Source organism: Wyeomyia smithii, chromosome 1 (genome assembly GCF_029784165.1).
Source record: "Wyeomyia smithii strain HCP4-BCI-WySm-NY-G18 chromosome 1, ASM2978416v1, whole genome shotgun sequence".
In the NCBI taxonomy this organism is placed as follows: Eukaryota; Metazoa; Arthropoda; class Insecta; order Diptera; family Culicidae; genus Wyeomyia; species Wyeomyia smithii.
In genome coordinates, this window is record NC_073694.1 from 185,610,061 (window position 1) to 185,626,244 (window position 16,184).

Consider the following 16,184-nt stretch of genomic DNA (forward strand, 5'->3'; position numbering starts at 1 on the left):
TGTTGCACTTTTCAGGTCGAAGCACTGCACGAGAAAGTTAGACATTTGGAGAATGAGAAGCGCGGTTTAGAAAAGAGTAGTAAATTCTCTGGCCACGTGCAGTATGATCGTTCCGAAAAGAGCCTAACGGCAGATCGTGGTGAGTTTGATTCGAATAGGCTCGAATCGGGCAGCTTCGCTGGTTCAACGACGGCGTTAAAGTACAGCTGTGGTCTTGATCACGGCCAGATCGAGCAGGAAAGTCGAGAGCTGCGCATCAAAGTGCGTCGATTGGAAACGTTACTAGCGGAAAAAGAGGCCGAACTGGCAAGGGCTAAAGCGAAGATGGTTGAGTCACCCGTAAAAACTAGCGGATGTGGAGGAATGAGCGGTGACGTTGAACGCTATCGGACTGCGCAAATTCAAGCAGAGCGGTTGCTGGATGCAAGAGAGCAGTCCCATCGTCAGCAGGTGCTACGGTTGGAAAATCAAATCTCAATGTTGCGAGAACAGCTCGCACAGGAAGCCAAGCGAAGACAGATGTATATTCTGAGAAGCTCACGTGCTGGTAGAGAAATGCAGCAATTACGCCAAACGTTGGGCGATTCGTTAAGAAACGTAGCGCAGGATCCGATCGATTCCAGCGTGTTGGAGAGTGAGGCGAGAAGGTGAGCATTGTTACGTTATCAATTTCGTTTTGTGAATGTTATATTTTCTCGTAGATTGGACAGCGCCGTATCGTTAAGCTTACCGCCGACCACTTCACGTGACTACGATTGTGCATTAAGTCCTACTTATCGCTGAACTATCGAGCTGCGAAAAGGAAAAGCATGTAGCGTACCATTATAGTATTTGGAATCGGACCACTGCCTTATACTTATACCAAAGATAAAAATGCATTTCAATCAGTTAATTGTTACGCGTACAGTTTTGCAAAAACAATCGTTTGATGTCGAATGTATTACTAATTTTAACAAATTCAAGTCTTGTGTATGCCAGACTTATATTAATCAGTTATATGAATCAACTCACTAGTCCTCTTTTCTTGTTTTGAAAAGAAGATATGTAGCGTTAAAGAAGTATTGGATAAATTTACATAATTTAATCACCATTGCATATTAATAGTCCGCAATCATGTCTATTCTTTTTAAGTCAAATACCAAGCTGATTCTAGAGTCATCCTATTCTTCATTAAGAATAAAACTAAGGTATGAACGAAGCAATATTTAAAGTCACTTTTAACTATAATCATACACGTGTGGGTGTCAGGCTCTACGCACAAGTTTCAATCAAATGAACGGCATGACAATTTACAATGCGAGTTCCGAGATTTAAAACAGCACCAAAACAAACGCAGCAGTAATTGGGCCCCAAAGCTATACCAGTTTTTATATATCATTAGAATGAGTGGCGTTTTCTGAGCAAAACGTGATTTTTAAAAAATGTTTATCATTATCCTTAGAATTTTAAAAGAAAAAAAAAACTGCTCGAAATGTCCAAAATGACAGTTCGCCCATGTACGGTATATGAGCGAACCTGGAAGCGAACTATCATTTTGGACATTTCGAGCAGTTTTGTTCTTTTAAAAATCGATAAATATTTTTTTAAAATCACGTTTTGCTCAGAAAATTACACTCTTTTACCTAAAACATAAAAATCAGAAAACTGTGTAAAACTTTGGGACCTTATTCGCATTTATAGACCGTTAGAATGTATACGTGCAGTGTATTGTTGCATTTAGGGAAAAGAGAGCGGAACTTAATTTAATAATGTTTCTATATTTATTTATTATCATGAACGTCAATGCTTGAATTACCATTTATTTTGTTTTTGTTTCTTCCGTGTGGTTTTATGTGCGAATTGAAAGAGACGATTTAAATTCATCATATAAAAAAATCGTAACAATTTTTTATTTTAAAATAGGCTGTTCTCATGATTCGGTTATACAACACATCTTTTAATTGAATTTTCTTAAACCTAAGCGACTCATTGAACAGTATGTATGTATCCTCAGCTTTGCAACACAATGTTCACCAAACCTAGATGCTGCGTACCGTTTCGTAACGTACCATTCATGTTTGACAAATCACATCAGAAATATGATTGAAAGTGATTAAAATCATACACATAAAAAATATACGAATAATGAAGTAACTTATAGAAAGTAAAGATTGCTTCCGGTTTTTAAATGTGATATCACAGAAAGCCTGACATAAAGTAACTGCCACCAAGTTAGTCCGTTGTTATATATACGATATATTTTTTTAATTACTGCTTAGAAAACGCATCTTTTTCCAATGATACATGAAAACTGGTATAGCTTTAGGACCCAATTGTCATTCCGAGCTATTTTTATTCTTCAATTAGAAATCAAAAGTAAACAACGTATTGCTCAAAAAATAACACTCTCTTAGGTGATAACGAGAAAAATCAAAAATCCTTATTAGCTGAATAACCCACTTTTGAGCTGGTTCAAAGTTTGCACCTTTACATGCACATCACGAGTACTTCAGGGCGGGGTTGATTTCTGCAATCGTTTTGCCTTCAGTGTATGCTTTCAGAAACGCGAACGTTTGTTTATGTTCACCGGTTTGGCGCCATTTCCAAGTTTTGTCTTGCTGTTGTAGCTGCTATGTTTCCGTTTTTGCGAAGGAACATGAGTCTACTTACGTGACGGTAATCAGTTTCACTCAGTAAATATAAATATAATATTGTTTATAAAAATAAAACAAATTCATGTGAGTTTTTGCATTTTCTTGAAGTGGAGAAGAGAAGTGCGCACACAAAATGGTAACGCTAAAAAGCATAAAAGAACAATTCGACGAACTTGGCATTGAACCTTCGGAAGAGGTTGCGAACAAATGTAGGTACGCTTTCCCTTTAAGTTAAAACCCAGTCCCAATTACAATTAGTGGCTTTCGTTTGAAGGTATCGAAATCTGCCTTCGGCACGATATTGAAGATCCGATCGAGTTCGTGGAACAATGGATGGCCTACAGTGTGTCGAAGCACAACGGGGCAGAACCCACTGTGGAACTATTGCGAGATATGGAGTCGCACGAGTATTCCAACAGGGTGCGAAAAGCAGTAGCACCATCGGCGGTAAGTCGGCTTCGCCATGGTGAGGGCATACTAACTTCCCCACGAGCTACGACCGATTCCGGACAAAATAGAGATATTGTTGGTCCAGCCAGAAGTCCGATTGCCGGGGGTTTGGTGATCTACAATAATGCTGAGCTGGATTCCGTCGAGAGCGACGTGCTGGGATCGTACGGATGCATTACTCCGAAGGTAAGTGTCAAAGGTAGTGTCGGTTTTATTTCTGCAGTGTACTCTACTTGATGATAGTATAATTTCTTATAAAAGTAATCTTGAGACGTGGTGACGTTAGAATGAAGTTTTTTAGATTACGATTACATTAATGAGTCAAGATTATTTACACGCTTGGCTCACAAGTTGTGAATTTTCGGGAAAATTTGTGACTTCGTTTGAAAAAAAAAAGTGTAAACTGGTATATAACGCCTTGGTTCATAATTTCAGATGTATGCAAATAATAAAATATAGGGTTATTGGGAATCGCTAGCATTTCATAGGACCAACCTATTATACAAGTTTAGTAGTTGTCACTAGCAGTAAAAAAGGGTTTGATCTGCTTGAGATCTAACACTTCCGCTAGGGTTTCTAACCTGTGTTCTGCACAGCCTGTGCCCGATCTGCAATCAAAACATTGACATCTGGTGAAGAATGGGTATTTCATTCTGATGGCGGTGTAAAATGGGTATGAGGAAAACATTTTTAGTTTACTTTTGGCTGTTAGGAAGAAGTAGAATCCTGTTTAAGGCCCCGTTTGTGTCTGAAATAAATGTACCATTTTTTCAGACAGATCAATACGACAATATAGTGAATAAACATTCCCACAGTAAAGGCTTGTTGCAGTGCCCTGCGTGGTATATTGCGTTGTACTCCTCTTCAATCGGACTCACTATAAGCATGTCGTCGACGTATGTCAGAATGAAGGTAAACTTATTGCCCTTCTTTTGGGTATAGAGACATGAATCTGCTGACGTAGGCTTGAATCTCATTTTCTGAAAAACTGCATCAATGCTTTGATTCCACACAAGTGCAGATTGTTCAACTGCCGCTATTCGCATAATAGGTAAAAGTTGCGAGTCTTGTGTAAATTTTGCGAAAATGGGTCCATTTTGGCATGTTTTTTAAGAATAGCCATTGAAAAAGTGAGGTTTAATTCCCACAACCTCGATTTTAATGGCTGCTCTTGTAGAGCATGCCAAATCTCCTACGGTGTAACCTTCTGGTTGTTAGATGGTTTCTCCCAGCTTCCCATAAAGATACACCGTCTTGACATCCATGTGCTTTATCAACATCTTACTTGCAATGGTAAGGAGCGTTCGGGGAGACACTCGCTTGGAAACAGGAGTGAACACCTCATCACAGTCCACTCCGAATTTCGCTAATCGCGCCTTATGTCACACTATGTTCGACCAATGGCCTTGCGGTTCGAGGACATTTCAACAATGCCACATGCACCGTTCTTGATCAGAGACAAATACTCACCGTCCATCGCGTCCTTCCAGAGTTTTGCTTTTGGTCCATTCAGGGCTTCGGATGCGTTACGTGGATCTTCATTCACCGATGGTTGACGTCTGGGTGCTAGACCCAGCTGTTGTGCGCTTGTTTTAGGTTTATGACTGTCTCCAGTGCCTTCGTTGGTACCAGGCTCGGACTAGCTGTCAAAAAAACGATCGGAGGGGAGTCCTTTTCTCGGGTGGATTTGAAAATGTTTAAGGGGGGGGGGGGCGAACGCTTCTTTTTGGTGTGATGGTTCTCTAACTTTGGAGACCCCCTCGAACGGAAATAAATCACCAAGATTTAAACGGACTATCTTACTATCATGTGCCATTAACTGGGCTTTCAAAGTTGACGACAATTCCTCTCCCCTCTCGCTGATGAACGTGATGGTTCGGCTTTTGCAATTTTCTTGAATTGCATGTCCCACAAACGGTAAGCCTTTGTTTCTTCCTCGAATCCAGTGATTCTCGTCAAATAGTATCTGCTTGTGCTAAGCGATTCTTCCTCCATAGGACCACAAATATCCGACTGGACGACTTCCAACAAATCTGACGCTCATGTTCCTGACCTGCTAAAAGGCAAACGTGTTTGCTTACCACATAGCACATATCTTGCATTTTTCACTTTTTCTGGGCGACACGATGCACCCAAAAAAACAATATCGCACGCTAGCCTGGGGGCTAATGCGGTCTCGGTCAACTAGATTAGTTGAGAGAATTCGTTATCGATATTGTTTTCGGCACATTTTGCATGTTGTAGGATAAGTACAACGATACACCGTGCCCCAGTGCTGAGTCGAGAAAATTTCTAGCCCGAAAAGTTCCTCGACCTGATCGGGAATCGAACCGTATGGAAGAGCTAGCCGACCGACATCGCTAGCCACAGAACTACGGGGACCACACGATGCACCCACAGACCTTTATTATAAAAAAATGCATCAAAGGAACTGAGTTCACCACTCGATTCGTTATGACGTCCTGAAGCTCTGGTAAAAATTTCAAAATCGTCGTACGGTACATTTTTGAGTAATGCCCTTTTGAAGGTCATAAAGTACAAAAAAGTGATATAAAAACAATGAAATACTTAATATAAAGCATGTTTTTCAACCACCATTTAATGAAATATCTTCCAAAATAGGTTCTACATATGCCAAGTATTTTATTTCATGACATTTACAATTGGTGGAAAGATTTATTTTAAAATCCTACAGTGCACAACTGTGGTTTTGAAATCGAAAAATCGTGATCGTTTTAGATTTGACTGTAAAAAGTTGATTTTATGTGCTCAATGTCTTCAGGAAAAATGTTTCATAGAACAAGGCCTTACTTTTGACGTTTTCGGTTTTTCGATCAATCCACCTAACAGTTAGGTAAAAATAATATTTTTTTTTTAATTTTCAATATACCAGATTGCTTCCTTCAACAAAGTTGTGGAAAAATTAAAAAAAAAAAACAATTGCTAAATACTGCGATGTTCTATCTATATGTTGGACACGACGAAATAGAGTTTTATGTGGAACATCTCTCCTTAAAATCAGTTTTTGTCTATAACTTTTTCTAAGATTGTCAAAACAATAAAATTTACAAAGTTGTGTGGGAGCTAGTTGAATGAATAAAATGTTAAAACATTTTGAATTGTTTTGACCATTACAGACACTGGTAGTTAGAGACGTTGTTATCAGTTTTCTCAACCGGGCCGACTTTCCGGCTTACCCAGAGTCCTCGAACGCTGCTTCTAACCTTCGCAGAAGTAGCTTCCCTCGCATGTGCGTAATTCACCGGATCCAATAATAGAATTATTTTCGCTTTGGCTTTCCGATTTTTCAACGCATCCACGACCGCCAGTGTTTCGTCTTCATTCGGCTTTGGTTTGACTGCTTCCCCGTAGGCTAGTTTTCGCGGCTTAGCAGAGATGGTATGACGGCAGACTTGACGAACTGGACATCCGGATCGGTGCAGCATCTCCTCCGCCTAGCATGGAACTTTAAGCTTGAAACTTGGTTTCGTTGGGTCTGGGCCCATAACCTCTTGTTAATTGGTTAGAGCCGTAGAACAAACTATGTACTTCGGTTGGCAGTTGGAACAATAATGAAAATTTTATTTGACTAACAGTTGCTTAAGGCTACGACATTTGCTTCACATCGACACCTACTGTGATTGCATTGCCGCAACATATCAACAGAAGCATCCCAGAATCGTTCCACTTTTCTTTTATCGGCTGGAATATCACGAAGACATGCTCCATATACACAATCGTTGTACCTCCTACATAAACAATTTTTAATCTAAAGAAAATACATATGTTGCGAGCAGCGTGCGTCTTCAATAGTAACTAATCCGTGAATCTTTTGTTTTTTAAAAACTTCGTGGCCAAGGTCATTTTTGATTATTTACGGATTTCCTTGAGTAATACAGGTATACCTCGATTTTACGCACATTATCGTTTTTGAAATGTGCGTAAAATCGAATTGTGCATAAAATCGAATCAAAATTTTTTATAGCCCAACATTAACTTCCGTGATCGGAAATGTACAAGAAAACATGCAGGGGTCATCCAATTAGTATGTAACGTTCGAAAAAAGGGTTGAAAAGCTTGACAACTCATCGAAACAATATTAAGGGTCCAAAAAAGAGAGTGACATAGGAGCGGGGTCGAAGAAGGTAATTGTTTGCGTTACGTAATTAATAGACGTTCTCTAATGTGCCGTGGGAAACTCACTCAGAACATACGCAAAATGCTTGAAAGGAATCACTTAAAACAATGAAATGGGCGTGTGTGTATATGAGTATATATGTGTATGTGTGTTTGCGTGTGTAGGTGTGTATGTGTGTGCATGTGCGTATATGTGTGTGGAAGTGCGTATATGTGTGTGGATGTGTGTATGTATGTGCGCATATGTGTACGCGTATATTTGTGCGTATATGTGTGTGTATATGTGTGCGTATATGTGTATGTGTGTGCGCGTGTGTGTGTGAGAGAGAGAGAGAAAGTATATGTGTGGCTCACACATCTATTTTTACCCACATACTAATGCTAAGGAGGCATTGAAAACAGCTCCTCTATCTTGCAACAGTACACGTTTTATATAAAAGTTTTAGTAAATTACTCTAAAAGAGATTGTGTGCGTACGTCAAATATTATACGCGTTAGACACGTATACAACCTTGAAAAAGTTCGCTGTTTCGCAAAAGAGGTCTTGTTATTACTGTCTCCCGGTTTTCGGCAGATTTCCCAGTCTATATGGACGGCCCCTTATTAGTATACCACGTCTAATATATATAACCCTTCATTACGCACAATTTAATGAAGAAAACATACGAATTTAAGATGTTTTTGAAAAAAGTGTGCGTAAAATCGAGGTAAAATGTGCGTTAAATTGAAGTACGTAAAATCGAGGGTGCGTATAATCGAGGGTGTGTATAATCGAGGTATAACTGTAGTGATAGATGATCTGTTTTGATCTCTGAGTCAAGGTGTGGTGTTAGTATAAAATCACAACGAATATGTAAATGTTTTATTTTATAAAAATCAGCAGTGATGGGCAAGAAATTCAGCGACGCTAATCGCTAATCCGCTACTGGAAAATTTAGCTCGATAATCGCTAAACGCTAAACTTATATTAGCGTAACTTTCGCTAATCGCTAACTTATTAATACGAAGGTTGTGATATTGTTATATTTATCACTCATCAAAACAAACGAAAATAGCTACTGCTATTTACAATAAGAGGTTCAAAATTTACAAACTGGTCATACTTGAGGATTTTGTGAAAATAAGGATCAACAAAAGTTATTTTGCTTGTAAAATAAATGCTTTTTGAAATGTTTTCAAAACCTCAAATATTATCTGAATCGAAAAAGTAAAACCGAAGTTGCCGTAATTTCTAGCGCATTGCCATATGCAGAATTTTTTGACGTTCCCTAAATTTAATCTGATCACCTTGAACTTAAACTCCAGAATGCTCCTGTGGCGTATACGATAACTGGAATCCCATTTTACAGTAAAAAGACTAACTTGCACTTGTGTCGCGACGTTTGCGATAAAAAAAAACTATTTTCGGATGGTGGTAAGAAATAGCTAAGACAGATAATTGAGTTTGAAATATATCTCTTATGAAAGGTAATTACGTTGGCTTACCTGCAAAAAAAATTACACCCTTGCGAGCGGCCTTAACTTGAACATTCGCCGTGGCGAACGGAATATGTTTTTGAGTTCTTTCTTCGTTTTGTTTATTAATTCCTCCTCAGTTTTCGCGACAAAATTGTGGAAGTAGATATTATGTTTCAGGTTTGCCCATAAATCCTCGATGGATCGCAACTTGGTGTAATGGGCCGACGCCAGATCCGGCCAAAACACCGCGTCTTCGGCCTTATGTTATTTCTTGATTAACAACGCAACTAAATTTCCCCGCTCACAGCCAGTCCGGAACGGAAGAAGAGTGGCTTTGGGGAACTTGGTGTGTGAAATAAACTTCACCTCGGAGCTCGACTCCTTCGTGCTGGAAGTAAAATACGAAGTTCCCTGCCAGTCGTTGCCATCCAAGTTGAGATAGGTCTCGTCGTCCATTATCACCGCCACGTTGGGAAACCCCCCCCCCCCCCCAAAAAAAAAATGATTCGTGCAAAATTTCGGCTCAATCGGATATGAATTAGGAGTGCTTCAAAGCGCTCAAAGTTGTGATTTTGCGACTCTCGAAAATCTATCAAGGAATACATGAAATATGAAAAATCGAAAGCCAAATAACTTAAAAATGCATAAGACGTCAAGATCTAGTGTTAAAATTGATCGAAAATCGACCTTCTCAGGGACGTTTTCTGGGCAACTAAAGGCTTGATATGAGAAATTTTAGAAATGCCTTCTGGTCATTTTCACAACTCGTTCCAAACTAAATGTAAATTATTTCAAGGTTCACGCAGATTCACGCAGCGATGTAGCCTGTTTTATATTGGTCTTCTCCTTCAGCATCCTTCGGAGCTTCTCGTCGGTCAGGGTCGTCGGCCGTCCGGAATCGGGCTTTCTTTCGATGGTCTGATTGTTGTCCAATAGTCTGATTGTTGTAGATATCGGAACGGGTGTATCCGGTGTCCACGAACTGCCGCACGATGTTCGTTTTCGACGCGGCGGGATACCGTCCTTCGAACGCACACACTTCTGAACGGAGTAGCTTCACTGTTTTCGTCATCACGGTTAAGCCTGTAGTACACTCTTCGCCTAATGGTCAAATATTTGACCTTCTGGCATAATGGTCAAATTTATTTGACATCATGGTTGTTGTTTGCCCGTGTTTGCCCCATGTTAAAATTGGAGAGTGACAAATAATTATCTTTGACCAAATTTTTATCTGTCAAAAAGTGACAAATAATTGACGCTCGGTCAAAGAGAGTACTGAAGACTTTAGAGTTTGACTGATAGAGCTGTCAATTTTTTTCTGCTGACTCATGGGTTACTATGATTGATAAGGAGTTTCGTCAGTGCGTGTGAAAGTGAAACCATGAAAAATCCGCAGTTTTTATTTTTTCATCGCAAACGTTGAAGAGAGGAATTCTAAACAATTAAGACAATTGAACGTTATTCGAATGAAATATATGTTCCATTCGCAGTAAGGTATAGGTAAATACGAAGCAATTTATGTACGCCGTAGTTTTTTTTGTCGCTTCTCTACAAAATGAGTGAATTAGCGATTAGTGTTTCGAAGAAAAAAAATTTTTAGAGACGCTAGCAGTCCGCTAACCAGCTCAAAAATTAACGAAATCGCTAAACCGCTAAGGGGCCATCCCCATATCACGTGGACAGCTTGGGGGGAGGGGGGTCCACGGTCCATACAATTTTTTTAGAATTTATATGGGCAGTTGTCCACGGAGGGCAAGGGGGGGGTCAAAATTGTTAAAAATCTGTCCACGTGGTATGTGGATGGCCCCTAACTGAATATTAGCGATTAGCAGAACGGGCCCACCACTGGAAATCAGCATTCAATTTTAACGAACTGGAAAATGCATGTTAAGACAATTGTCTAGTGAAGGTTTAAAGCGAGTCTGAAAGCAATTGAAGTCTTAGATAGAATATGTAGATGTATTGAGCCGTGTCAAATAAATGTTGTGTGAACAAAAAAAAAATAGTTAGAATAGATTCAAAACGCGAATTTCTACTGTTTTGTGTTGTATTTTTTTTTTCTTCAAAAAGAGAGTAATGACTACACTGGTCGACAAAAGCGAAAAAAATGTTGCCCTAAATCTCAAAATAGTTGCCCTAAGAAGATCATAGCTTTTTAACCATTGCTGTGAATTTTAGTGCGGCAGAGTTATTGTTCGCCGGGTTCGTCGCTTCTATGTTAGTTTATGGGAAGTCTGAAAAATGGTTAAAAAGCTAATGGTCGGTTTATGGAAAGTTTCTGAAAAAATTATCTTCACCGGGCACCAAAATTCTCAGGAATGGTTAAAAAAAGCTCTTAAAAAATCGAATATGAAATCAGTTTAAAAAAAACTATGCCTAATCGTTAGTAATTGAAAGTATGGCATGATATCACAAGAGCACTAGGCTAATATGTAGTGAGGAAATGAAACTGCAGTCGAAAAGCTGAAAAATTGATTCTGTAAACAACGGAATATTTCAACAGCAATTCTGTACAGCAACACATTCGCTGGAGATATTTTGCAATGTGAGGTATGGATTACTGCGCAAAACCGCGTCTTTTTGCTGCACGACATGACCTCATTTCTGGTGCTGCTGTTGCTGCTACTATACCTTTCTCCCTTGGCTAGTCTGCGTTACGAAACGATACAAACGAACAAAGTAAGTACCAAGAATATGCCTTCAATTTTCTTATTTCATCCTTGGCTTCGGCACATGGTGGCCGGGACAGCACGACGGGCCATTTCAGGGTTCGGTTGGCCCCGAGTAACCGGAGTTGACCTCGCGTGCTGCGCTGGTTGATGAGCGAGTATTTTTTTTTGCTCACCGTTGTTGTGAACGTTTTTTCTGCAGAAAAACTAACTAACTTTTCTTACGTTTATATGTTGAGCTTACTGTCCGTGCTAGGCAGTTGCTGTGCGATGTAATTTTCATGTTATTTTCTAATTCCGGAATGAAGCCAATAACCGGGAGAGAGATAGAAAAGGGCTGTCGTCACGAATTAAGAAGATATATTAGTGTGACGACCCATCAGTGTCGTAGTTTTTGTTTTTTTTTTCTGCACACCTTGGCAATGATTGCTTCGTTTCATTATGATTACCGTCAACCGTCATCGAGCGCCTTTCAGTAACGTGGGGTTCGTTACCTGTTTCCTGGTGGGATTGAAATCTCGCTCTTCATTTCTGCACTCAGATCTGTACGGCTTATATATTAGTTACGTATATAGGAGCATTCTCCGCGCGGTTCGAAAACCTCCGTCAGCAATCGCGGTTAAGCTTCGTTTGGTCAAAAAGCGGCTGGATAAAGGGGTAAGTGGTCAACAGGGTACGCGGCAGAGAATTACAGGTTATTTTTTATGACGCAGCTCTTTTGACTTCTTCTTCTGAGAAATGCGAACAGAACTTAATGTCTGTTTGAGCTGAAATTTTACAGCGCTGTATCTACGGAGGTCTGCTCTTGCACACGAGGGAACTGTGAAGAAGTATATAGGTACCTTGTTTTTTTCTACCTTTTATAATCGTCTTTCGAGAGCTTTACGTTGCTTCTGCGTTGGTTCCGTCGCTATTTCATTGTTTTCGATTCGACGGTTGGAGTTTGCGCGCGAAGTTACCAACCAACTGGCAACAGTGTGCCCAGTAAAGGTTCGGCGAAAGGAAAAATGAAATTGGGCCACTTTTTGGGGTCCTTCTGAATGGTGTGTATTTGATTTACATTAGAGCGATACGGCTAAAGAGATGTTGATAAATATCTGATATCCATTTTGTGATTTATCTGCTTTTCCGGATGAAAGCCTAATGTTGAACCTTTAACCTTGGCGGTTTAATACTGTTATCTGCAACTAAAATTGTTCGAGCGAAAGAAGTGAGTTGACATGACATTTCAATGTAAATACAAAATATGTCCAGTTTCAGCTGAAATCCATGACGACTTGATTTCGTTAAGAATTGGAGCAATAATATTTCATTCAAACAAACCACAGTTGTTGACGCGCTGTGCACTTAAATGAAGCAAGCCCGCGATGGTACAAATTTAAGCAGTTCCATAATTCTATGTACACTTTCGTAACGCCTATGTACGCCACGCATCCAGGATGAAACAGTGGTAAAAGTTCCCCAGACGTTTATTTGAGTCCCGCCGGTATAACCCCTTCACCGGTTCTGCTCGACTATCCTAGGTTAGGTACAGTGTAAAAGGCTAAATGATGCGATCATGTTTTGTGGATCGACCCATACAAAAGCCATGGCGTCCGAACGCTTGGTTAACCAATACCAAATAACATTTTTCGCTACGCCAGCTCTCGACAAGTGTTTGTTTCATCAGAGAGCGGGAGAGGGACAGTCACGATCATCGAAATGATCGATCCACCTCACGGCAAATGACGATGATGATTACAGGTAATTTTACCTGTGCCTCCGCTTCTCTTACATCGATTTCGCCACTTAACCATCCTATAGAATGATTCGCAGAGCTGAGCGTCTTTTGGTTGGGAAGAGAAACATTGCTGTTGCCATCTCTGTTCAACTGCATATTGACTTACATTGGCTGAAGATCTTCTTGTAACACCTGAAACGCTCTCCAGTTTCTCCCATTTACTTGTGGCTATCGAGGCTTGATCATCATGTTCTTCGGTACAAGTTGCTGAACATAGCAGGCGGTGTATGTGGCAGAGGAGAGTGATGAGTGCGATCGTTGTACAATTTTCTGTACCTTAGGCAAGGCATTTCTGTACCTTAGAACCTGGTTCGTGTTGTTTTTTTTTTACATTGGCTTTCGCAATTGTAGCTATATACCTTTTCCTCCGGTTATTTTTCAATAATTTCATCTTCAACCGCCGGGGGGTTGATGTTCTTTTCAGTGGCTACAGTGGTACTAGGGAGGCGAAACACTTGAAAGTATGCTTTAAATAATCTTAGGGTTTAGAGCAATTCTGATCGTTTGTAAATATTTTAATACAAAGTTTTTGGAGACAAATTCGTGTCAATTTCAGATGCTATGTCTTCCCATTTGCGCCCCACACTTGTATTATATGTCCTACTTCTTTGGTCCCAGTTTCGAATCAAAAGGGTACATTTTGCGAAAACACAACCACAACGACGAATGTTACATCCGATCTCAGAAGGCCATAATGAATTACGATTTCCTGAAAGGTCGGTGTGTAACCAGACTGAGGCTGTTAGGCTGTTACAAGTTTTATTTTCATTTCATGTAGCCTCCCCCCCCGCTTCAAAATTTTAAAAAATTGGAAGGGAAAGAAAAAAAATCAAGCCATTTTGTTAATACGAATAACAACAAGAAATGGTGAAATATTCCAAAAGAAAATTTCAAACTTATTGAATATGACGTATCAACGTAACTATTAAACAAACTATTTTTAACTAACCAAGTCTTGTTGTTTTGTCTAAAATGCAATAAATATTCAAGTAGCTGAAAGTTGTAGATTGATTAGCAACGAAAGTTCGTCGTCGATAAATTATTTGGAAGCGTATAAATTTGCTTTAACTGTTTGTTCGCAGTAAACGAAGTTGCAATAGTGATCTGAGCGGGCTAGGGAGTTGATCTCCTTCCCCTTGAGTAGAAATACAGTCAGGTTTTTTTACGCGGGTTGCTTTTTTCAATAACTCAAAAACGGTACAAGATATCGACCTCATTTCAATCACGTTTCAGTTAACGAAAAAAAATCACAATTTTTGGTGTAAATACAGAAAAAATATTCTACATATATTCAATTTATATTTATCCGGAGTATCGAAAAATCTTACACTCCGGATAATCGAATCACAAAAAAATGACTCGAATTTGCAATCAACGAAGCTAAAACAATTGTTTTCGTTTGTTATTTTACTTGCATGATGCAGTGGCGAAGCCAGAGATTTTTTTCATAAAAAAGGTTAAGTCTTGAGAAGCAAAAAAAAAAAAAAATAGAGTTCAGAGCCATTCCATGCCAATATCGTCCAATATCGATAATTTTTGACGTAGATCTACGTCTCTGAAGACGTTAGACTACATAGGGGTGTAAAATGATAATCAAAATACAGGAAAAGGGGAATAATGTATTCAATTTCAAATGTTTATATGTTGATAAGTTTTCAATGGTTTTGCTTCGTTCTTGCAGCAATCGATTTGGAAATCATTTATGCATTCGCCCAAATGCAGAACATTGTACACTAAGGTTAAGGTCGCTTTTTACGCGGATCCAGGAATTCACGCGGGTTTTTTTACGCGGATTCCGGAGTTTACGTGGTACTTGTTTGCACGGATTGCGGTTTCTCTTTATTCATATTGCAGAATAAACGCGGATTCCGGAATTTACACGTTTTTTTACGCGGATTCCGGAATTTACGCGGTTTTTTTACGCGGCATGTATCCCTCGCGTAAGAGCGACTTTAGTGTAATTTGATTAATCGAACTATTATACTATGTAATTGTCAAACCGTTTTTGAAACGCAGATTTCGACCTCTGATTAGTCGCTTGATGCTTGCTTTCCGTAACACGATCGACAGAATATTATACCTAGTTAACCGGGAATGCACTCTTCGGGCTATAAAAAATAGCCTGCTTTTGCTCGAACCAACCAGTTTACTAGTGGGTGGTGCAAAGGTCAGTCATATTTCAGGAGCAGAGCAGTTCAACAAAAAATGTTCCAGTTTCAATAATTTTTTAAACTATCATTTTTGATTTGGCTGAAACTTTGCATAGGTGTCTATGGGCAAAAGATGCCATTTTGTGCTATTGGTTTATTTCTTTTGGAACACAACTCATTTTTGAGAAGATTTTGAAAAATGCTGTTTCGAGAAAGTATTGATGATTACAAATACTTTTAGAGCCAGAACGGTTTGTTTGATCGGTATGACGTCTTCCACAAATTTGAAGATAATAATACAGGTCGGACTCGATTATCCGGAAACTCGATTATCCGGAATTTTATTTTTTTCGGTGTCCGTTTTCAATTTTTATTCTGAAATTTTACCTGCACCATCCCTTCTGGCATATTTGTTACCATTTAAGTCACTTCCGGCATGTTTGGGACATGTCCGAATTAAGTGAAAATAATCAATGTCCGATTTATTTTTTTTGCTTCTCAAAATGTTACCCCTTTTCGCCTCAGAAATAACTTCTGGTTACACCACTGCATCATAAAATGAAGAAAAGAAATATATTTTTTATGTTCGTTAATCGCAAAATTTCAGTAGTTTTTGTGTGATTCGATTATCCGGAAACTCGATTATCCGGAATGAAATTTTTTTCGATGTTCCGGATAATCGAGTCCAACCTGTATTGTATTTCAGAAAAAAAATTACACACCGGAAAAAAAAATTTTAGGTTAAAAGATTAATTTAACATCAATTATCAAAAAAGCTAATTTTTTGAAAATCTTTTTCTTATAAAACTACAAAAGATTACCTAAACAATGCAACCGGTCCGATCATGGATAAATCAGAAAAAAAATATGATTTTTTTAAATAAATTTTAATGAATTTATTCACAGA

General features: G+C 39.1%; 2 protein-coding genes across 6 annotated transcripts in view; both read left to right on the plus strand.

Annotated features, from left to right (window-relative positions):
* LOC129721233 (rootletin) overlaps positions 1-2,148 on the plus strand; it is a 126,690-nt gene extending 124,542 nt beyond the window's left edge. For all 3 annotated transcript variants that reach the window (XM_055673772.1, XM_055673596.1, XM_055673686.1), the window contains exons 11-12: positions 16-647; positions 702-2,148. In XM_055673772.1, coding sequence (XP_055529747.1) covers positions 16-647; positions 702-783 — 714 coding nt within the window. In that variant the 3' untranslated portion in view covers positions 784-2,148. The remainder of the gene's footprint in view (positions 1-15; positions 648-701) is intronic.
* Positions 2,149-2,582: 434 nt separating this feature from the next.
* LOC129717287 (DNA polymerase alpha subunit B) overlaps positions 2,583-16,184 on the plus strand; it is a 45,850-nt gene continuing 32,248 nt past the window's right edge. The window contains exons 1-3 of one of the 3 annotated variants that reach the window (XM_055667150.1): positions 2,583-2,672; positions 2,742-2,842; positions 2,908-3,269. In XM_055667150.1, coding sequence (XP_055523125.1) covers positions 2,767-2,842; positions 2,908-3,269 — 438 coding nt within the window. In that variant the 5' untranslated portion in view covers positions 2,583-2,672; positions 2,742-2,766. Of the gene's footprint in view, positions 2,843-2,907; positions 3,270-16,184 lie in introns of all 3 variants that reach the window. The other 2 variants (XM_055667151.1, XM_055667149.1) reach the window with 2 other exon arrangements.